Genomic DNA, 23,153 nt, shown 5'->3' on the forward strand with positions numbered 1-23,153 from the left:
AAATTAATATGAGCTGAGGTGACCTTGGCGGGTTCTGCTGAGAGGGGCATTCTCCCGGGAGGGGTAGGTGGTCGAGGAGGGACGCACCTGGATGTCCTGTCCCCCGGCTCGGGCAGATGGGGGGAGCCCTGCCCTCCCACTCCCAACACTGCGAACCCTCATCACACCCACTCATCCACCCTCACACACCCCTGCCAATGTCCCCCACTCACTCCCCAGCCCCAGTAATGGTGAAGGTGGGAGAGAGCAGGGTCCAGGTCCCTAAGGGCTGCTTCTGCTTGGGGACCCCACGGAGGAGACAGGCCTGATGTGCTAAGAGGGGGCTAGACCTTGGTCTGCAGGGGGCCTTCCTTCTCTCCAGGGTCTGCTGCCCGCCCCTCCCTAACCCTGCACGGTCCAGAGACCCCGCCTCCTGCAGCCTCGTGAGCGGGCCGTGGCTGCCCCCTGGTGGCCACGGGACCCCCCCCAACCTAACCCGGCGAGAACTGCAGACAGCAGCCTCTCCCACCTCCCACCCCTTCATTTGGGGCCAGACCCTGAGCCACACCACCGTGGGGCCTGGGGCAGAGTGGCCGCCCTGGTTTCTGGGGCTGTTCTCAGTATGCGTGGCTGGGGCGGCGTGGTCCCTGAAGGCTCACGGTCCGAGGAGCCCAGTTTGGTGCCGAAGGGGCTGGGGAGAAGTCCAAGGGAGCTAGGGTGGAAGGGTGGGCTGGGGGTACCCCTCTGTGCTGGGCTTGGGAACAAGGAGGCTGAGACGGCCCCATAGATACCCCCTGAGCCGGAGCAGCGGCCTCAGACGCCCTGGCTCGACTGCAGGGCGGGGGCAGAGGAAGTGGAGCCTGGAGGGACGGGGCGGGGCCAGACGGGGTGGGGGTGGAGACCAGGCAGGGCGGGGGCGGAGCTTGGCCGGAGGGAACGTGGGGGCCGGGCTCGGGTCAGAGGCCCACGATGCACAAGGGGTTGGGAGAGGGGACAGGAGGTACGGAAGCAGGGAGGGAGTCCCGCTCTTTGCACCGAGGGACAGCAGAAGGCATGCAGTAGTTGGCCTCTGCTGAGACACCACTCAGATGGGAGGCTGTGCTGTGGACACCTGGGCTGTCTGTGGAGGGAGGGGCAGGGCAGGAGGGGAGCTGGTCCTTCTCCAGCCTGTGGGGCACCAGGTGGACCAGTGGTGGTGGTGGGGGGTGCCCGGCAGGGGTCACTGCAGGCCAAAGAGAAGCTGGGCTTGGGGCTGCGGTCCTGAGGGAGGGTGTGGACAGGGGGTGGCATGCTGGGAGGAAGGGGACAGGAGAGCTCAGCCAGGGGCCTCAGGAGCCCAGCACAGAGGTAGCGGGCCTCTGAGCTGCAGGGGCCGCTGCCACAGATCCCCCTAGCCTGCCCCCTTCTCCCGTGACAGCTCCTTCCAGTCCGAGAAGAGTCCATGGACACCTCCACTGGGGAGCTGCCCTCAAGTGGACAGTCAGGGCACAGGAGGACAGGGCAGGTCAGACACAGGCTCCTGGCATGTGGGACTCAGTGCCCAGAGTGACTGTGGCACTTCTCGTGCGGGTGCTGCACCTGGCCCCCGGCACTGGGCTCAGACACATCTCATCAGACACCGTCTTTAATGGGCAGCTCCGGGCACTGGGTGGGGCAGCAGACTGGCTGAAGTTTCTGGGTCCTGGATCGGGAAGGCCTGCATGGGGTCCTCGCTCCCAGCCAGCTGGAGCCTGCACTGGGGCCCATGTGTGGGGGGAGCCGGCCCCTCACCACCACCCTGGGCAACCCAGAGGGTAAGGGCGGCGAGCAGCTCAGGGCTGTGGGGCTGGGGACAGCGTCCTTCCAGTCTTGCCCCTGTTGGCCTTGCGGTTCCAGCCAAGGAGGGGCCTGGGCCTCGGCCTGGCTCGTGAGGGCACTGGTGTCTCCTGGCCACACTCCTTCTGGCTCCTCAGAAGCCCCCCAAGGGCTGGCTGGCGGTCCCCCTGTGTTCAGCATGGAAACGGACGTGGGTCAGCTCCCCTGGCCTGGCCTGCTTGTGGCCAGCTGGTGAATGCCAGGGGATGAAGTGGTGGGGACTCAGGGGATGGGGGTCCATGTAAGGATGGTCATGGAGCGGGGCCCCCATAGGTTTGCCCTGCTCGGGGGGCAGCGCTCCAGAGGCGGCCTCTGCCTGGAGCAGCTGAGGGGCGGGCTGGGCCTCATGGAGGACTGTCCCGGCACCCTCGTAGCATCCGTGGGTATTTGGGGCCTGGCCAAAGGCCAGGGCTGGGGTGGGACAAGGAGTTAGGGACACCCTCCCAGGGCCCTGGGCTCACCGAGATGGGCAGCTCGGTGGCGGGCAATGGCGTGGCCACCTGCAGGCTCACGCCCCCGTCGCCCGCGCCCTGCAGCTGGGCCACCACCTCCGCGTGCTTCCACCACCTGCACGGCTGCCCGCTCACCGACACGATGTAGTCACCCTCCTTCAGGCCGGCCTCCTGCAGCAGACCGGGAGAGTCCCGCCGCACCCCTCCACTTCTGGGTGGTCCCACCTTCCCCGCCCCCCGGTGAGGGGGCCTTACCGCAGCCCGGCCCCCCGGAACGACGGCAGCAATGAGAACGGGCGAGTCTCCCCGCAGCGTGAAGCCGAAGCCTCCCTCTCCTCGAGACAGGTGGACAGGCCCCACCAGTCGCCAGTGGTTCTTGGCTGAGAACACGGACAGGGGCCCCTGGGGGGTCAGAGGTCAGAGGCCGGGCTGGGTTGCTGCACTTGGAGGGGGCGCTCCCCCCCAGCCTGGAGCGCCCTTGCTGCCATCTCTCCATTCAGTGACAGAGACCAGTGGTGTCTGCAGGGGGCCTGGGCGGGGGCGGAGGGGGGCGGCCCTGGAGGACCTGCATGAGCATCAGGAGAAAGCTGAGGAGGGGGAGGCCTGGGAGGGTGCTCACCAGCCTGTGGAAGATATCAGCCACCTTCACCCGGGAGAAGCTGGGTGTCCTGCCTTCTGGCCTCTGCTGCGTCTTAGCTGAAAGGGTGGTGAAGGGAGGTGGGGCTGAGTCCAAGGCTCAGGGTCCCAGGGTGGTGGCCTGAGGTGCAGCCGTGCACTCCGGCCCCCCTGGGCACCACCAGCAGGAGGATCCTGGTGGTTCTGGCGTCTGACGTCCATGGGGGGCGGGGCAGGAACGAGCAGCGGGGAGCTGCCACCGCGGCCGGGCTCCTCCTCCGAGGGCCCTCCGTGTGGCACACGGAGCTTGATCGCAGGGGCCTCTGCCTGCCGCCCGCCGCCCACGCCCGGGCAAAGACACACCCACCCCAGGGCCGCTGCTTACGCTGGACGTCAGGGGCCTCAGTGGCCTCGTGGAAGTCGTCCTCCAGGTCGAGCTCCGAGTACTTGGCCAGAGAGCGCCGCAGCGCCCGGGCCAGCACGGCCTGCAGCAGGTCCTCCCGGCGCAGGGCCCGGCACACGGCGTGCAGCTGCAGCGCCGCCTCCTGCCCCAGGAGGGCCCGCCTCAGGTGGGCCTTGCCTGCGGGGACCGAGCTGTCTCGCGCTGCTGGGCCCCTCCAGGCCCCCACCCCACATGCAGCCCGAGGAGGGCAGGTCAGGGCTTCCGAGTTCATCCTGGTTTCGCCGGGGAAGAGCTGCCTCCCACGGGTGCCTGCCCTGCCCATGAGGCCACCCGTGTTGCTGGGGCCCCGTGAGGAGTGACGGCTGGAGGGGGGCGCTCACGCCGGCAGGGGCCCAGGGCCTTACCCAGTTTGCTGCGCTCCTCGCGCTCCTGGGGCAGCGCCGGGCTCTGGGCCTCAGCCGAGGCCAGGAACACCTGCTCGAGGACGGGGAGCTCCGACTCGGCCACCGCTGAAGGTCAGAGAGGGCGGTGAGCCGCCGCACGGGCCCCTGGCGGCACGGCACGCGGGCACGCGGGGCGGGGCACTCACGGGCGCCGTCACACAGGCCCAGGGCCGCGTGGTAGTGGGACAGGGCGCGGAAGTGCTCGGCCTTCACGTGCACCAGAGTGGTCCAGGCGAAGGGCACGTAGTCCTGGATGGGCGGCTGGGCCATGGTCCGATGCACCAGCCGGTACTCGGCCGCCACCTGCTGGTGCACAGGGGGACGGAGGGCGCTGCCGCGAGCCCAGCGGCCTGGGCCCCGGCCTCTGCCCACCCTGGGGCCCCGCCTCCACCAAACTTCCAGCGGCCCTGCCCCACGCCGAGCCGAGCTCAGGGCTTGGGGCCCCCAGTCCCTGCCCTGGTTGGCATTGCCCCAGACGTGGGGACTCAGGGCCCCGGGACCCTGAACAGCCCCCCGGAGCTCACGAGGACAGCTGGCTTCGAGAGACTCTGCAGCCGCCCCTCCCGGCCCAGGCCCCGGTCTCGCCCCGGCCCCGCCCCTCAGCTCAGCGGGCACCTGAGAGCTGCAGCCTGGCCCGTCCCCCGGGACAGCCGCCCCCCCCCGCCCCGCACTCACCTGGGCCGCCTCCTGGGCCAGGCGCAGCTGGGCCAGGCAGTCGTGGGCGGCCCCGGGGGCCTGCAGCAGGAGGCCCTCGAAGACACACTCCTGGGCCTGGGCGCTCATGAGCTGCTCCAGCATGGACAGCGAGGCGGGGCTCATGTCCGGGCTGGGCGCGTGGGAGAAGTTCTCCCTCAGGAGGCTGAAGGCCCCTGCGGGGGAGGGGGGCTCAGAGGGGCTCAGCTGGGCTGCCGGCCGAGCCCCGAGCCCCTGGGCCCCCCTCAGAGAGCCTGTGTGTGCTTAGCCCTTCAGGCTAGGGGGCCACCACGCCTGTCCCCCGACCCCAACTCTGGCCCTCGAGCCTGGAAGTAAGGACTGCACAGGCACACCTGTGGTGCCAGGGTCTGGCGGCCTCACCAGCAGCCCTCTGAAAGGACTCCACGGCACGGCCGATGCCCTCGAGGCAGGAGCGGTTCTGGCGAGCCGCGATCTGGGTGTGCAGGGCGCCGATGTTGAACAGCACGCTGCCCTTCTCGAAGGCCAGGGCCCGCTGCTGGGCTGGGAGCCCCGTCAGCGAGTCATACCTGCAGGGTTGCATCAGGCTGGGAAGAGTTCCCTCAAGAAGCTGGGGGTCTCAGGAGCGGCCTCGGGGCTCCTACCCACCCCAGCCCCTACCAGTGGAAGAGCAGCCCGAGGCTGCGGACAGGTGTGACAAAGCGTGCCTCCAGGAAGCAGAGCTGGTTGTAGTAGGCCGTGAGCAGCTCCAGGCCGGCCTTGCTCCGGCTGGGGGTCCGCGTGGCCTGCCAGATGGAAGTCAGCTGGGTCCTACCGCCCCCACCCACCCCAGGGCACACATGGCAGCCCAAGGGATGTTACAGCTCCAGGGGACGTCTCAGGGTCTAGGGGTGAACATGGTCACACCTGCCCTCCCTGGGGTTGCTGGGGACCACACGTGCCACTCCAGGGGACTGCAGGCCGCTGGGGCGGGAGGCTGGGCAAGGTCCCTGGGGCGGGCACGGGCACAGAGCAGCCATTCCCAAAGGCCAGCAGTCTTCTCACCTGGGGGCTAGGGGGGCCAAAACCCACCTGCCGCAGGTCCTCCAGCTCCCTGATCTCAGCCTCGTAGGAAGCGCCGTCCTCCCCAAAGTGCCTGCAGATCAGCTCCTGAGGCGGTGGGGGTGGGGGGTGGGGGTGGGGCTGGGTGCAGGACTTCCCTGGAGCCTCCCAGCTCAACATGGCTGAAGCCCCATAGCGAGGGGACCCCCACCACAGATGTGGGGCCCAGGGACTCAGGGATATCTCTACTGGAACCCCTTACCCTTATTAACTCCCATGAGCCAAGTGCCACCTGCCAGCAGACACCTGAGGCTGAGGCTGAGGCACCTTTCCCCTGGCCTGGCTGCAGGGGCTTGGGAGTGCCCACAAGGCCTCCCAGAGCCTGAGGGTTTTCTCAGCACAGGCTCTGACTAGAGGGGCAGCCTCCAGCCAGCGGAACCCTCAGTGCAGGAGTCGGGGACCCTGCAGCCATCCTGGAACCTCCAGTTTTGCCGACATCCATCCCAGGGTGCGTTCTTCTGCAAAGCCCACCCAATCAAAATCCCCTCTGGCTGTGGAGGCAAGGTGGCTCCAGGTCAGACCCTTCTTCCCTCTGAGTCCTCACCTCAGTGAGACCGCTGACCAGGAAGCCCCCGAGAGCTGAGCCCAGGCTGGCACTCACCTTCAGGGGTGGGGCCCAATCCAGGGGCTTGGTCTCCTTCAGCCCCAGGGGGATCATGGGGGCAGTGACGGCTTCGCTAGAAGCAGAAGTATTGAGTCCAAACTCTAGGGCTGGACTCCGCTGTCCTCAGTGGCCCTGGAGTCACCCACTACTACTCCTGCTACACGGGACGCACCTCCCCCAATTCTGGTACACCACACCACGTCTCTCAGGTATTGCCTGGGTGCCGGCCCTGCACACACAGGCGTGGTGGTGGTGTTCTCCCTCACGCTCACACGCACACGCGCCTCTGGGGCCAGTCCACGTCCTTGCACACACTCACAAACGCACCTCTCGGGCTGGGCCGTGTCCCCACTGCTGTCAAGCCCCGCCAGCTCTTCCTTCAGCAGCTGCAGGCTGGAGTTGACGTCGCTCAGTTCCAGGGCCACAGTCTCCCTGACGCGGGCGTTGCTGGTAGCTCTAGAGGAGGGAGGCCGAGGTGAAGCCCTAGCGCTGCCAAGGGACCCACGCCCCAGGGCTTCATCGCAGCCCAAGCTCTGGAGCCCATTCCACAGTGATGTGCCAAGGGGCCCAGCCACCCTGGGAGGCAGTGGTGGGGTCCAGGGCCCACCAGATGACCCCCTCCTCTCTGAGGTTCCCTGTGGGTCATGCAGTTTCCTGTCTGTACATGTATGTCATGACTCTGGCCTGAGTGCATGTGCTTGGACCCAGAACTTCCAGGGCGTAAGTCCTCCCACCAAGCCCGTCCTCTGGAAACTGGAAGGCAACTTCCCTGGAGAGATGTGGTCGGACTCCCTCTGTGCCTGCCAGAGTGACCGGCGGGTGCCCAGGAAGGCACGGGGTGGACAGGGAGGCCGGGCTGCTAAGGAAAAGGAGGGCCTGGCAGAGCCCTGGTCTGCAGCTGGCTTTGTGCCCACTGGTGGGGGCTCGGGCAGGCGAGGCCCCCTTCCCGGGCCTCAGATCAGCACCTGGAGAACAGGTGGGTGTGAAGGTCTGAGCATACAGGCTCCTAGGCGGACTCATTCCTGTGTCAAGGACTCATTCTCAGGTCCTCAATCTTGGGACACCTGTCACTTCCACAGCTCAGCCTAAGAAGTGCAGCTGCTATGCTCATTCCAGTGGGGACATCCTCTCCAGCTTAGCACGGAACCTGGCTGGCCCTGAGCTGACCCTGCCAGTGAGAGCCACCAAGGTGGGGGCCTGAGTCATCTGTGAGCGTCCCTGCTGGGCAGCATGGCTGCCCCAGACCCTGGTGCGAAGTCCAGCCCTGCCTCTCAGGAGCCTGAACAGGAGGCCTGGTCATGGACTTACACATGGACCAAAAGACCAGGCACCCGCTGGGTCATTGCCTGCCCCAGAGTGAACCTGCCTCACAGGGGCCTCCGGGAACACAGCCCTGCTTTCCTGGGGGTCCAGCCGGGGGCGGGTGTCCCGGGCAGCCAGCGCCCACCTGTACAGGTTCTCAGCGCCCGTCCGCATTCTCAGCTCCCTGTCGATCTGCTGGTGGATCCGGGCCCTGCGGCTCTGCAGGTGGCCATGCGATGAATCTGCCGGGAGGTCACAGCCCTGTGGAGAGGCCACAGGTCACCAGGGCCAGGCCAGCAAGGACGTGGCGGGTGGGGACAGGGCTGGACTGCCCTGGGAAGACGCTGGGCCCGTTGGGTGCCGCTCTGGGGCTCAGAAGCCCAGCTGGAGCCCCTCCGGGAGACGGCCAATTGCTCCCCGCATCCTCCTGCACTTCTGAATTCCTTCTGTAACCCCCACGACCCGTCCCGCCCACATAAATGCCAGACTGCGCACGTCTAGATGGAGGGGACACCCAGCCAGCTCCTGCCAGGGCACTGATGGAGAGCACCCTGCCTGCAGGGTGCTGGGTCTCCCCCGGGCCACACACTCTGTGGCCAGGCTCCATCCTAGTTGACTGCTTACTTGTGGCAAATGCCCAAACCACAGGCCCCAAGGGTCAATCCGCTCATAAGCAGCGGGCCAGGCCTTCTGGCATCCCCATCTGAGGTGCCTCAGTGTGGGTTCTGCCCTGCACATGGGCAATCCCGCCAGCCTGCCTGCGTCCCAGGCCCCAGGCAGGGAGCCCTGCAGCAGGTTCAGAGGGTGAGAGGTTTCCTCTGAGGGGAGGAGCTCTCAGGGCCCCAGTGGGACGGGTGCAGTTGCGGCCATTTAGGGACCTCCTGGCCTGGTCAGTCGCCAGCCCGAGAGTTGGGAAGGACTTCTCAGAATGTTCTTCCTTGGACCATGTCCTCAGGCTCAGGTGGTCTCCTGGCTCTGGTACAGAACAGGGAAGAGGACATACTGCCTCCTAGGACCCCACCCTGAAAGCATAGACGCGCAGGGCTAACGCAGCCTCTCTGCAGTGGCCGCTGTCTTGCACAAATCTGAGGATGTATGTCTCCGCTGTCACACACAGAGCAGTCCCCGCCTCCTGGGGGCTCTAGCTTATCCCAGCCCCACAGCAGGAGGCACCCTAAAGAAGGCCTTACTCTCTTGCACAGACAAGACTCATGGCACATGGCCACCTTGGATTACAGTTCAATGTTTCCTCCACATTCCAGTATTCTCAGGAGAGATCAATCAGGGAAGACTTCCTGCAGGAGGAAGCATTCTTCTGGGACTTCCAAGTGGTCCTGAGGTAACTGGGGAGAGGGGACTTGTCACCACTGAACAATAGGAGAGAGACAGCAACCACCTTGGATGACTGCCTGCTGGGGGACTCTGGGCAGGTCCTCATTTGTAGACAGAAAGGGGGCTGGTGTCAAGGTGGCACCAGGCAGGAAGAAGTCAAAATACAGCTCTCCTCTCTCCGCTCTGCTAGTTGAGTGTCTGTCTTCCCACTGGCCTTCACCTCTTCCCCATGGTACCTCCCATACCCACTTGGTGCAGAAGGGAATGAGAAGAGGACACAGGCAGTCTCCCTTCCAGGAGGCCTGAGAATCCAGAACAGGGGGCAGGCCACAGCCGAAGCTTTACTCCTCTCCCTCTGATGGTCCAGCTGCACAGCTCCAGCCTAAGGTTCTGAGTGAGCAGCATGGCTGTCTGCTGGGGGAGGGGTGCTCCATATACTGGGGAGAGGCTGCCAGCCCTGCGGGGCTGTCCTGTCAACACAGCTCACTGGGTGTCCGATGTCAAGTGCTCCCGGAGAGGTGTGCTTGAAGTCAGGAGACCATAGTCCCCTCTGAGGCCTGCAGTCAGCACCCCTCATGGCCTCGTGACCCCAACGCACCCTCCAGGATGCAGGTTGACTGCATGACTTGGTAGGAAGTGTGACTGCGGCCCAATTTGCAGTGCTGGGTGGGCGAGAGCCACGCTCACCCCCATTTCCACGCCGGGTGGTGAAGGGGTCTGCCAGCTCACGCATGTGTGGAAGAACCCCCACCTGATGGAGAAGAGCAGCGAGCCTCTCCCACGCCCTCCCTGCTGCAGCCCTGGCAGCACTGGTCTAATGGATTCCCCAGAAGCCCAGGAGGAAATGGCAGGGCAGTGGCCAGAACTGGCTAAATGTGCAGGCAACTAGGCCAGCACAGGTCTGGTAACAGACTGCAAGATGGTTGGCGGGGCCAGGCCTCACCCTCCCTGCTGTAGGTGCAGCTATGCTTGGTGGTACAGGACTGAAAACTCTTGTGTATTTGGATGCCCAAGGCCTGGCATAAACACTGGGAAGCCTCTCAGTGACTCCCAGGGAGCGACCAGGCTCCCAGGCTGCAAGGTGAGGCAGCCAGAGCGCACCTCCTCCTCAGACACAGACTCAAATGTCTCCACCCTCCTCCCTTCTACCGCTTCCTCAGTCCTCCTGGAAATGGTCCACAGTCCACAGCCCCCGCGGGATCAGGGATTTCAGGAGGCGGCAGAGGTGCGGGGAAGTGAGGAGGGCCAAACCACCCTGCTGGGAAATCCTCCAGCCGTTTCCTGTACCCGGCGGGCATCAGGCACCTGTTGCTAAAAGTTCCATCAGACACAGAGCTGGGTGGCCAGGGCACAGCCGAACAGCCTTAGGAGAGAGGGAACAGCTAGGAAAGGAGGAAGACAGATGCCAGGAACAAACACGAGGGCCACGGGCTGTCACTGACCAGAGCCCAGCACCTGCCAGAGAAGGGGGTCCTGGAGTGTTGGAGAAAACCACGAGCTGGACTTGCGCTCCGACCTGTTCCGGTCGACGCAGGAGGGGTCCCCCAAACTCACTAGACAGGAGCCCAGCGGCCGGGCTCTGGCTCCGCGCGGGTTCCCAGTCCCCAGCGTCAAGCTCACCTTGCCTCTGAGGGGCGTGCGATACGCGACCTTTCGCCCCGGAGTCCAGCGGCGCGCTCGGACGGGAGAAACCAGTGCCGATCCCGCAGCCCAGCGCTCGCCGGCGGCAGCGGGCAACAGGTGCGGCCGGGTCTGGGAACCCACCTCCCGGCGCCCCCCGCCCGCCAGGCGCTCCCACCTTGCGGACGGTGCCAGCCGCTCGCAGCCGGGCCCTTTCCTCGCCGGCTCCCGGGCCGTCCGATCTGTCCTCGGGGACCATCGCCGCTCGCTCTTCGGGCCGCGCCCGCCTGGAGGCCGTCGCAGGCGCAGGGACCCCGGGTGCGCGGGACCCCGCACTGCCCTCTCCTGGGGGTGGCTGCCCCGCCGGCAGGAGGGGCGGGGCGCAGGCCTCCGAGCGTGCGAAACTTCCCGCTGCCCAATCGGCGGCCGCGGCGACTCCGACGGACAGCAGCGCCGGCCAACTAGAGCGTGAGGGAGGTGGTTCCCGAAGCCAGGCCCTGCCCACTCGCGCCCGCGGAGCCCCGGGGGAATGTGGTCGCCCCTGGCAACCGCCGGCCGGCGGAAAAGGGAAAAACAAGGCGCAGCGCAGGGCCCAGGGGCAGTCCGGGTTCCACCTGCCGGGCGGCGGGGCCTCCGCGGGGCTAGTCCGTTACCCGCGATGGCTTGTTAACGGTTTTCCTGGCATGAGCGCCCGTGCAGCTCTTAAGGTCCGCTTTGCTGTCTCCGCTTGGGGACACAGGCTCTGGCCTGGTGGCCAGAATCCGCTTCCAGAACCTTCCTCGGGAACCCGCTTCTGGAGCCCACACTCCAGAACCTCCCCTAGACAACTTACTTCCAGAGTCATCTTACTTTCACCACCTACATCTAGAACTGACTCCCGGGACCGGCCTGCCTCCAGAACCGAACTCTCCCTAACCTGCTCTCACTGCAGGGTTACCCCCCAGGCCCTTCATAATATCTCTAGTTGGCAACTCTGTAACGCACTCAGATTTCATGTGGGGCTCACCTCACCGAAGAGCAGGGGCAGGAACACCAGAGCATAAGCAGTAGCCACAGCACATCTTCATCAGGTTCCGGTAAAGTTCCAGCCTTGTCCATCATAACCATCTCCCCACGGTCCCTGCCGTGCCTCGGTGCAGAGCCCTGGGCCCCTCCCCAAATGGCCACGCCAGATCTTGTAGTTCCCCAGAGCTAAATCCTGTAAACTAAGTTCCTTGGCCCACCCTGGCCATCTGAAACAATAGTAACAACAAAATAAGGTAATTGTTAACTCTGAGGAAAATAAAATGTAACACATAATATGACCTGACTCAGCTGTGTATTTCAGGCTGCCCTGGCAGCTTGGCCATAAGACCACCATAAGGAGTTTCTGTTAGGAGGAGGGGAGAGGGGAAGGGTGAAGAAAAGTGGGTGAGAGAAGCTGAAGCTTCATTCTGCTGAGGGGAAGTCAGTAGATAAGGCCTCAGTTAGAAAGCAGAATTCCAGATGCAGAAGCATGTGGTCTGGGACTTCCCTGGTGGCACAGTGGATAGGAATCAATATATCCATCTGCCTACATGGAGGACACAGGTTTGATCCCTGGTCCAGGAAGATTCCACATACCATGGAGCAACTAAACACCACAACTACTGAAGCCCGCATGCTCCAGAGCCTGTGTTCCATTACAAGAAAAGTCACTTCAAGGAGAAGTCCGTGTACGGCAAGGAAGAATAACCCATACTAGCCACAACTAGAGAAAGCCTGCACAAAGCAGCGGAGACCCAGCACAGCCAAAAACAAATAGATAAATAAAGAAAAACCTCCAGTTGCAGATGCATGTTCTTCGGAACTGTGGGATTCAACACCAAATCTGCAGCTCACCCCTGCAGAGGCAGTGGGGTGCTGGAGGAGGTTCCTTCTTGGCTCAGCAGGTCTTGGAGACCTGAGGCTGGTAAAGCCCCAAACCTTCTATAACAAAGTAACCCCAAAACTTGTGTTTTGAAGAATGGATGTCTAGTAATTGACAACAAAAAGGATCCAAAATGAAAGGAAACCTTTGGAAATGAAGAGATACTTCTAAATAAGGTGTGAATTAGAAGAAAGAACACAAACTGCATGTTACCTAAAAAATAACTAGAAAGTAAATAACATTATATAAAATTTATAGAACAAAAGGAAATTCTGTAACTTTATGTGAGTTTATTACTATGTAGATATCATATATATGTGAAGTAAATTAACCAAATTAAAAAAAAAAGGAGGAGGAAATAACAAAACATTTAAAGCTGACATCAGTTACATAGCAAAGAAACTGAGGATTTGAGGGAAAAAATTGATTAATCCCCAAGAGGCCCAATCAGGGTGGGCAAAAAGATTTTATCCGCTGGACTCCGCCTCTGATTGCATAAGATTGGGTGCATTGCTTAGCCCTGGGGAGTGAGATGTTTATTATTTTTCCCCAGGTCACCACTCACAGGTGGGTGGTGGCAGCAGGTGCATCCGCAGGGGTGTCCACCACAGTGAGCCTCACAGTGGAGGTGAGGTTACTTCCTCTGGGCTAATTTCTGGTTTCCAGGAAGGAAGAAGCATCAGGAGAAAAACAAGACATCCCCCCAGTTCCCCCAGAACTTTGTCACATGGCCTCGTGTGTCTGCATCGGAGGCTGCAAATGCACTGTCCTTGCGTGCCGTCCCAAAATAATTGTGGTTCTGTCTGTCAGTACAACCAGGATGGGTTTGGATCCCCACAAAAGCACAAGTACATCACATCAAGAAAGGAAAAGAGACAATTACCAAGGCACGGGGAGATAACTACAAACCGTGAGAGAGCATTATGACAGTAAACTGGTCTGGAGAAGACAGATGATTCTGTTCCCAAATATCAACCATCAAAGCTGACCCCAGAAAAGTGGAAAAACAAGGATAGACCAATGAGTATAGAACAAACTGCTGAAAGGGGCACCAGACTCAACAGTCCTGCAGCAAATCCATCTGAGAGCAGACATCTCCTCCACTTCTCAGAGGACCCCGGCCTGTAGGACATGGAGGGACACGGAACGGCTTACAAAGGTCAGAGGCCCACGGCTAACGAGGAGAGGCCAGGAGGCCCTGCATGGCTCTGCCCACACAGCTGAGTGTCAGAACCTGCTGGCATCTGCCTGCCCTGCCCCTGTTGTTACAGAATCCGCCTGGGAGGGGTGGCCAGTCAGCCCCAGAAGGCAGAGACCTCCGTGCAAGAAATTTAACCAAAAAAACCCCTTATTAGGACTAATTAGATCATTTGGTAAGGTAGCTAAGCTAACTATGTTATGGGCTGAATTTTATTCCTCTTCCAAAGTCTTGTGTTGAAGCCATAACCCTAGAGTGATAGGATTTGGAGGTGAGGCCTATAGGAGGTGATTAGCGTTAGATGTACATCAAAGCTGTATATCGTCACCCTGCTTATTTAACTTATATGTGGAGTACATCATGCAAAATACTGGGCTGGATGAAGCACAAGCTAGAATCAAGTTTGCCAGGAGAAATATCAGTAACCTCAGATATGCAGATGATGCCACCCTTATGGCAGAAGGCGAAGAAAAACTAAAGAGCCTCTTGATGAAAGTGAAAAAGTTGGCTTGAGGCTCAACATTCAGAAAACTAAGATCATGGCATCTGGGCCTATCACTTCACGGCAAATAGATGGGTAAACAGTGGAAACAGTGAGAGACTTTATTTTTTTGGGCTCCAAAATCACTGCAGATGGTGACTGCAGCCATGAAGTTTTTAAAAGACACTTGCTCCTTGGAAGAAAAACTATGACCAACATAGACAGCATGTTAAAAAAACAGAGACATTACATTGCCAACAAAGGTCCGTCTAGTCAAAGCTATGGTTTTTCCAGTAGTCATGTATGGATGTGAGAGTGGGACCATAAAGAAAGCTGAGGACTGAATAATTGATGCTTTTGAACTCTGGTGTTGGAGAAGGCTCTTGAGAATCCTTTGGACTGCAAGGAGATCCAACCAGTCCATCCTAAAGGAAATCAGTCCTGAATATTCATTGGAAGGACTGATGCTGAAGTTGAAACTCTAATCCTTTGGCCACCGGATGGGAAGAATTGATATTGGAAAAGACCCTGATGCTGGGAAAGATTGAAGGCAGGAGGAGAGGGGGGGCGACAGAGGATGAAATGGTTGGATGGCATCACTGACTTAATGACCATGAGTTTGAGCAAACTCCGGGAGTTGGTGATGGACAGGGAAGCCTCGTGTGCTGCAGTCTACGGGGTTTCAAAGAGTAGGACACAGCTGAGTGACTGAAATGAACTGACCTGAGGGTGGGGCCCCCACAATGGGATTAGTGTCTTTATATGAAAAAAAAAAAAAGAGATACTAGGGGGTTCCCTGGTGGGCCAGTAGTTAGGACTCTCCACTTTCATTGCCAAGGGCCCAGGTTTGGTCCCTGGTTGGGGAACTAAGATTCCACAAGCTGCATGGTGGGATGAAAGAAAAAAAAGAGAGAGAGATCAGAGTTTGTTTTCTCAGCCACATGAGGACACAGTGAGAAGGTGGCTGTCTGCAAACCGGGAAGAGAGTCTTTACATGAGCTGAATTGGCTGGCTCCTCGATCTTGGACTTTGCCTCCAGAACTGTGAGAAAATAAATTTCTCTCCATGGCAGTACAAGTCCTGATGGGCTCTGGCTCACAATTTTACACTGATCAGTACTTTGCACATGCAAACCAGATGGGCTCTCAGTGTGAATGATCTTTGAATTGGAAGAAAGCTGGGCTCTGTTCTGAGCCTTTGGCCATCTGGAGAGTCACCAGCCAGCCCAAGACCCAGGGGCCATGCAGCTGGAGGAGCCAGGACCCTCATAGCATCCAGCATCTTCTCCACACACAGCCTGCTCCATGGGGAATGCCCAAGGGAGCCAAAAATGTACTAGGAGGAGGAGGTGGGACAGAGAAACCCAGAGAGAGCAGCTGATTCTAGAAAATTCCCATCCGGTCTGGATTGGGCTACTTTGATTGGGCCTCTTCCCCATGAGGCACTGCAGGATTTGGGTCTGGGAGCTTTCAGTTCGATGCTAAACGTCAGATGACTTGGTGAAAAGTGGTGGCACTTTCATTGAGTTTCTCTCTGGTCCCAAGTCTCAATTAGGACTGGTGCTAACACTGTTTATTTACATTTGCATTTTTTTCAGAATGAGGGGCAGAGGAGTCAGGCTCTGGAGGCCCAGGATTGGCAAAGAATTCCATTACTCACATACTTGCTCACTGTTGTGACATGCTAAGAGTTTGGAGTTTTGGTGTGTGCCTCTACTTAGAGGGTACGCAACATAAACTGAAGAATAAATAACCGTAAACTAAACTGAAGAATAAATAACCGTAAAGCCCGAAGGGAGCGTGATATACTGCTGTGTGCGAGCCACTTGTCTGTGACAAATGGCATACCAGGCACTGCAGGACCACAGGAAGCCTTAATCAATGGTGGTAATAGCCACCAATGCATCACTGTGTGGGCGTCACCAAGGGACGGACGCTGTAGAAGAATCAACGGGACGTGAAAAAGGAATTGTTTGTAAATACAATCAACAATTTTGTGTTCCTGAGAAAGCCATTCATCATTGGGAAACCACCTTTAGTAAAAGACGCACCCGGCTTCCCAGTGAGGCAGGGCCATCAATCCTGCCCAAGTCCCGGGGCCAGCTCAGGGCTGTCAAAGGCTCGGGAAACAGACACACATATTTATTCTTATTTGAAGGCAAATTGAGAGTCATTTCTTGGGGGGAAAAGTGAGCAGAGGGCACCTATAAAAGCCTCTTGGGAGCAGAGTGAGTGCCTGAAAAGTGTCTTCTTCTTTGGGGCACCTGGCCCAGGGCCCCGAGTGCCCAGCACGCTCTGCACCTTTCCTTGACCACGTCTGCGCTGTCTCCCTCCTGGACATGTGGTACATGTGGGGCGGGAAGGAGAGGTCTCTTTGAGCAAGGAAGGTGCTTCTGGGGGAATGGCTCTTTAGGGGGATGAAGTCTAAGGAAGGTCCTTGTAGTCTGGCATCGTGGCCTGGCTCCACAGACATTTTTCTGGCCCCTCTGGGGAACTGGTTTCTTCCTTACAACAGCACAAGGTGGGGACGCCCAGAGCATGGCGGTTACTGGTCTGATTCCGGGCAGACGGCTGGAGGCGCCTGCAGGTCTTCCCCTACTGAAGCCTCCCCACAGCCCTCTCGGTGGATCCTGTGGCCGAGGACCACCTCGTGCTCTGGAGGAGTGGAGGCCAGGTAGGGGGCGGGCTGCAGGCAGGGCCGCCTGTGCTGGGACAGTCACGGACAGGTGGCGCAGCCATTCACGGCAGCACTGGGAAGAGGAGGAGCGGCTGGGGCAGCAGGGCTGGACCACAAGCCACCCAGAGGGACAGGGCGGGAGGAGCAGGCTCCAAGGAGCGCCCGTGGGCATGGCCTTGTCCCACGCTGCTGACGGCCGATGGGACACGGCCGGGGAAGGTGGTGGAGGACTCTGGAGACCTTGCCGGGGCCTGTCAGTGGGCTGTGGGGGCAAAAGGCTGCTCTGAGAGAATTGAAAGTGAGCCAGAGGACAGGAAGTGAGCACGTGTGTGGGGACTTCTGCTCTGGGGGTGCAGAGAACTGGTGGGACATGTGGCTGTGGGGTCAGGGGTGAGCTGAGGGGCTAGCTGGGCTTTAACGGAGTGAACAGCAGTCCAGCCGCAGGTACCGGAGGAGGCAGAGCCCTGGTCACAGGCAGGGCGCACGTGGGTGGGGGACACAGACGCTCCCTGTGGGCTGCTGCTGTGTGTTGGTGACATAGGAAGCAAGGCCCTCGCTGAGAGTGGACCGGGGAGGGGTGCTGGAGGTCACAGCAGGGGAGGAGGGGGACATCTAAGGACAGGGATTGGGGATTTCTGGCAGGGGGGACCCCGCTGGCGTGTGGCTGCACAGAAGGCGGACAGCTGGGTTTAGCCAGGGTTTAAATGGGTGAGGGGGCAGCTGAGTGTGCTTTGCAGACGGACTGTGCCTCTGATAGACTGTGGCACCTAGGAGAAGGAAAATACCCTTTATTCCAAAGACTCATTCCTTTGCAACCTAATCCAGAAAGACTCAGTTTCGGGTGGAGGTAACTTTGACATCACAACTGAACACCCTGTTGTCAGGCTGTTTAGGATACAATTTATGAAATATGTTTGATGCCTGCCCACTCAGTCAACTGACAATAAGGCTCTTATGCCAAATCCCGGACCACCTAGACGTAGCTTCCCTTGAAAATATATATCATCAGAAAATATGCATCATTTATTTACCAAGCAAAAAAGGGGCATAATTCAGTGGAACCAAAGCTTTCTTCTCCCTGAAAACCTGTTTCTATTTTCCACGTATGACTAATTTTTAATCTCAGTGACTGAGCGGTAATGCCATTGTCACTGATGCTGACAATGGGGTTTTTTAAGAAGCATATGATAGATGTTGCCTTCATGGTATCCTGTTTTGGTTATCGCTCCTGTGGCGTTCAGAATAAAATGAGTTCAGCCTCCATGAGTCTCTAGTAAATCCAGGCGCAATTGTAGATTAGATGCCATCTTTATGCAAAACTTGCGCTGCACACACTCGGCTGGCAGCGAGAGGCCATGGAGACAACAGAAGACTTTCGTCTGGCCATTATTCACCAAAGCAGGAAAATAGCTATTTACCTAACACCCATTTGTTAAGAGAGTAGGAAAATGGAATCTTTAATAACATCAAACAAAGGCACCAGAAGTTATAAAACAGCAACCAAGTTGTAAAATAAGGAGCATGTTTGTAATGGCCTCCTCTGTTTTCACCTAAGGTATGTTTTTAGGTGGTTTTCCTGTGATGGGGTTTTAGGGTCACAGGACACCCCACCCATGCAGGCATCAAAACTGGAGCCTTGAGTGCCATCCTCAATTCCTCTCGTCCCCAGCTCCATCACCCTGAGCTGGCCAACCTCACCGCTGTCTCCCAAGGGACCAGGCACAGCGTTGCCCACAGGACTCCCTGCCCCGAGAGCTGTCTTGCCCCCTGAGGTCCATTCAACGCTCTAAATGCAACGGGGCGTGGGGTGGGGGGTGGTTATATTCCCTAACCTGACAGCGCCTCGCCAACCCGGTGTCTGCACCATCACCACCAGCCCTTCCCCAAGCCCAACCCCAACCTGCAGGTGCGTATGCACGTTCACACACATGTATTCACACTCACACACACTTGGGCGAAGATCTCCTATGAGGCCTTGGCCCTGGGCTGCTCCTTATTGCCCCCACTGTCCTGGCCCAGCTCCGCCTCCCGCGCGCTCCCCTGCGCGCGCCCTGCGTGGAGGAGTTTGCGCCTCAGGCTCGCGCCTGTCTTGCCCGCGCAGGCGCTGCCCAGCCTTCCAGGCTGGCCCCGTCGAGGCGTTGCACGTGGAGGCCTCGCTGAGCGTGCACAGACAGCATCACAGGGGCCGGCACGTCAGGGTGGCCGAGCAGTCGCTGTAAGGCCCGGCGACGTCGGGGACCCGCAGGTGGGACGGCCAGAGCGCGTGGCGAGTGGGGCCCGGAGGGGGCCGTTCCTTCCCGTCCGCTCTTCTGCGCTCGAGCCTGCAGGGCCCTGAGCCCGCGCGGCCGCGCTGGGAATGGGCCTGGACCGCTGTTCACGATGCACATCCTCTCCGGGCGGGGGCGCCCTGGACCCGAGTCTCCACCTTCGCCCCTGGGCCGTCCAGGTCGTGGAGCCACCCCCCGCATTTCCTGAGTTCTCAGCTGCCTTTTTTCTCTTTGTTACCTACTGGCGTTCATCTTGTAAGAAACACCTCAAGTTAACTTTTTTTGGTTTTCTTTTTCCTTTTTCTTTTGACCTGTGCATCTAAGGCCGTAAGTACTCATGTAGAATTGGCAAACGGGCTATTTTCAGTGGAGTTATGCTTGCCTTCAAGATAGTCAATTGTGATGTTTAAAAATATAAAGATAAAAAAATATATATATAAAGATAATGACAGCTAAAACGCAGGGAAACACTCAGGACTTGTTAACTGAAACTCTGCCTAGAGACTGTTTGCCTGCTGATGGGGTCAGGAACGCCGAGCACCTGCTGGTGCGCCTATTCAGAGAGATGTCCTGAGCAGCGGGCCTTGCTCTTCTCTAGGCTGTGGGTGGACATGATTTAGCTCTTGCTGTGTTTTAGAGGTTGACGCGCCCAGCGGGACCACCAGCCACAGGTATGATGGACCACAGGCTGCCCCTGCACATGGGCCCAGGCTCACCTCCTCACCAACTGACCTGCTGCCCACCTGGCCTCCTCTGTGAGGCATCTCAACTGTGTCTTCTTACAGCTGGAGACAGACAATTACCAATAAAGAAGACACGATGGGAGATGGTCCAGTGTCTGGTTTGAAGCCTTTCTCAGTGAAGGATAAGGTTGTCCTCGGGAGGTAACTGAATGCTTCTGGGCAGAAGTGGTCTTTGCTCAGTGAATTGTGATTTTTGTTAACAAGCTGGCTCAGCTCTTGAAACAGCCTAGTCTAACTGACCCGATCCCCGAACTAACGGAAAATAGGATGGGAGCAGCCTGTGCACACAGATGAGGCCCAGGTGGTGTCAAGCAAGGAGACTGTCAGGCTGGGGAGGGAGACGGAGGGGTGATCCTGTCGCTCTTCTGTGAAGTTTGTGTTTCTTCCAGCCAGAGTCGTCATTTCATTGTTGGCTTTGCATTTCCTCCCTTGGGATTCACATTACATTCTTTTTTTCCCATTAAAAGAAGAGGGAGAATACTGGCCAGATGAACCTAGAAAACCCAAAGAAACAGAAAGTGAAGGAGCCAAGTGAAAAAAAATCAGGGGAGATGTGGGAAAGACCAGGTTTGAATCTTTCATTTGCTGTTAAATGTTCTATTTTTAAACTTACAGTCTTCAGTAAGTTATATTCTTCTTCTTTTTTTTTTTTTAACCCACAAGCCTTTCTTCATTTTTCATGTCATTTTGATAGTTTTTCAAATATGCACTTTGTACTCTCGTGAAGTGCCTTGATTTCTAATTCCAGAAGGCGTGCTGCTTACTGCGTTGTGCCTGGTCCTTGGGACCGGGCCTGGTGGGGGGTTGTCAGTTACTCCCCCTGAGAACCCTTTGGCGTGGCTGCCACCTGCTTACTGAGTTCTGAGGAAGTTACTGGCCAGGGGTGTCTCAGGGGCCTGGATCTGACTTGCTCACTTCCTGAGGGTCATGTTTGGGCTTTCCAGGGGCCACCTGTAGGACACACTGGTGGTGGTCACTTTTGTGTTTTAACAGTTCTAACCATTTACTGCAACATGAAAATGTTCTCAGTAAAGTTCTGTCTTTTAAGACTCATAGCACTACCTGAAAGAAGAAAATACCTTCTCCATTTCCAAAGATACTGGGTAAGGTTTGTTCTGTGTCCCTTTCCTTTGTGCAGGAGGTGAGGATATGGTGGGAGGGGTAGTGACGGCACCTCTGTCCTGAGTCTGGCCTTGGCAGTGGACTTGGGACCTGCTCTCCCTGTTTTTATCCAGTCTTCGCTTTCACTTGGGCAGAAGCTGAGAATGCAGTAGAACTACAGAGTGACTGGTCACAGGAGCTGCCACAGGAAAGTAGTCTCTAGCTTGTCCTGTGAGAGCCCACATGTCAGGCCACTGACCTGAAGACTGGCCCTCTCAGTTGCCGTTAGTCCTCCTTTTTATGGTTTTCGTTTCAAATAATCTTGTCAGAAATAATTGTAAACAAGGTAACAATCAATGTAACCAAATTCTGTTTCAAAGAATTGAACCAAAAACAGTTTAAAAGGCATTAGGTATACAGTTGTCACTGACCTTTATTTACATCTCCTATTTTCTGCCATTTTCGTGTTTCAGAGGGTAGTGTAAATAGCTCCCTTTGTCCAGTAAAACCAAGAAAGAAACCTGATGGAAAAAACCAGGGTAGGTTTTGCTTTTGGAAACTTTGGTTCTGGAAACAATTGTGTGGCTTGATGACAGGATTTGCATTTCAGTTCATGGTGAAAGGAGTCTAAGCTTTGAAATCAGGCATTTCGAGCTCTGTTGTTCTAATAGTATTTCCAGTTTGAAATGAAGCGCCTGGCCTCCAAGTACAGAAGTAGTTAGTTTGAATCATGTCAGATCTGCTGGGCTGGGGTGGGGGGTGGGCCGCTCCCTCTTTGGCTGCTGTTGCTGCCTTGCGCCCCCTGCCCTCTTTCCTTCCCTCTCTCCCTCTGTCCCTGGCTCTCGGACCCACTGGGAGCCCTGGGTGCACCGTGAGCAGGCTCTGCAGCCCACACACCCCCACGTGGGGATTCTCATGGCGTGGCATCACAAGCGGTCACCTGTTGCTGAAGTTTTGGGAGCCTGCTTGTCGGGCAGACACAAAGGTGCGGCCCTGCGCTACGAGCAGGGGCAGGTGTCTTCTCTGCCTGGTGTCCTCTTGCAGCTTTCCTTTTCCTCTCCTGGAAAATGTCAGAAAATTTGGGAAACTTCCCTTTTGTGTTTGTTTTTATCGTGATAACACTCATTTAATGTAAAATTCATTTTAACCGTTTCAGAGTGTACAGTCCAGCGGCACTAGGTACATTCACAGTCTTGGGCAACCATCAACACTAATTCCAGAATTTTTTCATCACTTCAAAGGGAAACCCCATACCGCTCTTTTCCCTCTTCGCCCAGCCCCTCACAACCTCTAATTGGCCTTTTGTTTCTATGGAGTTCCTTATTCCGGGTATTTTGTACAAGTGGATCATACTGTATTTGTCCTTTTGTGTCTGGCTTTTTTCACTTAATGTATTTTCGAGATTCATCCACACTGTAGCCTGTGTATCAGTGCTGCATTTTCATGGCTGAAAATATTTCTGTTTGAACAGACTGCCTTTTGAGTATCCAGTCACCTGGTGGTGGGTGTTTTGGGTTGTTTCCACCTCTGAGCTGTTGTAAATACTGCTGCTATGACCATTCACATGCCTTGAGCGCAGCTGCTGGGTCTCGCGGGAGCCGTTCGCCTGGCTCAGGAGCCGCCACACTGTTTCCCAGGTGACTGCACAATTTAACATCCCCACCAGCAACATACAGGGAGCTTGAGTTCTCCATGTCCCTGCTAGTGATTGTTATTTCCATCTTTTTTGCTGGAGCCATTCTTTTTGTTGTTCTTCAGTCACTAAAGCGTGTCTGACTCTTTGCAGCCCCATGGACTGCCACACGCCAGGCTCCCCTGTCCTTCACGTCTCTCCCGGAGTAGCCGTCCTTGTGGGTGTGGGCTGTTTTGGGTGGTCAGTCAGCTGGTAGTGGGACGTCCCAGTGGGAGGCTGGGACCAGGAAGCAGCCTTGTTCCTGGTTCCCGCAGGGCCTGCTCTGTGGGGGTGTTTGCGTGGCAGCCGAGGGGGTGCCCTGCCTCTGCCCATTATATCTGATCGCTCTGTTTCGTTTGGGCAGGTGCTGCCTAAAGCTTACTCTTGAAGGATCGCTTTTCTAAACCGATGATTCCCTGGCCGTCAGTATTGAGCAGGACAGAGGTGGACCCAGTGAGGGACAGGGCCGGCCCCGCCAGCTGCTCCTTCTGCAGCCCCAGCAGGTCTCCTGTTGGCAAGAGGTGTGCCAGGGGTGTTCGTGGCTTCCAGCAGCTTGTTCGTGTCAGACTGCCTTTGTGCTCATTGAGCCCCCCGCCCACAGATGTGCGTGTGCTCATAGTTCCAAGCACGTTGTGAAAAACAGAAAAAAGTCCACTGAAAAGATTGGAGACTCTGTACTCTATGTTATTTTGAATCTTTCCTCTGTTTTAGGAAATCTTTCCTCTGTTTTAGTACTTAGGAAATACTGTT

The 23,153-nt window shown here is 57.8% G+C and overlaps 1 protein-coding gene across 1 annotated transcript; it reads right to left on the bottom strand.

Annotated features, from left to right (window-relative positions):
* Positions 1–1,587: 1,587 nt before the first annotated feature.
* RHPN1 (rhophilin Rho GTPase binding protein 1) lies at positions 1,588–10,737 on the bottom strand. Its single transcript, XM_061122781.1, has 15 exons — positions 10,556–10,737; positions 7,571–7,686; positions 6,451–6,579; positions 6,121–6,196; positions 5,490–5,567; positions 5,079–5,203; positions 4,821–4,987; positions 4,422–4,615; positions 3,893–4,049; positions 3,708–3,812; positions 3,286–3,480; positions 2,905–2,981; positions 2,541–2,687; positions 2,295–2,456; positions 1,588–1,961 (listed from the first exon to the last, which is right to left on the bottom strand). Exons 1-15 carry the CDS (start codon positions 10,634–10,636, stop codon positions 1,791–1,793), a joined length of 1,980 nt encoding a protein of 659 aa, XP_060978764.1. The 5' UTR covers positions 10,637–10,737; the 3' UTR covers positions 1,588–1,790.
* Between the last annotated feature and the right edge of the window lie 12,416 nt (positions 10,738–23,153).

This window comes from Dama dama, chromosome 21 (assembly GCF_033118175.1).
Source record: "Dama dama isolate Ldn47 chromosome 21, ASM3311817v1, whole genome shotgun sequence".
Taxonomy (NCBI): Eukaryota; Metazoa; Chordata; class Mammalia; order Artiodactyla; family Cervidae; genus Dama; species Dama dama.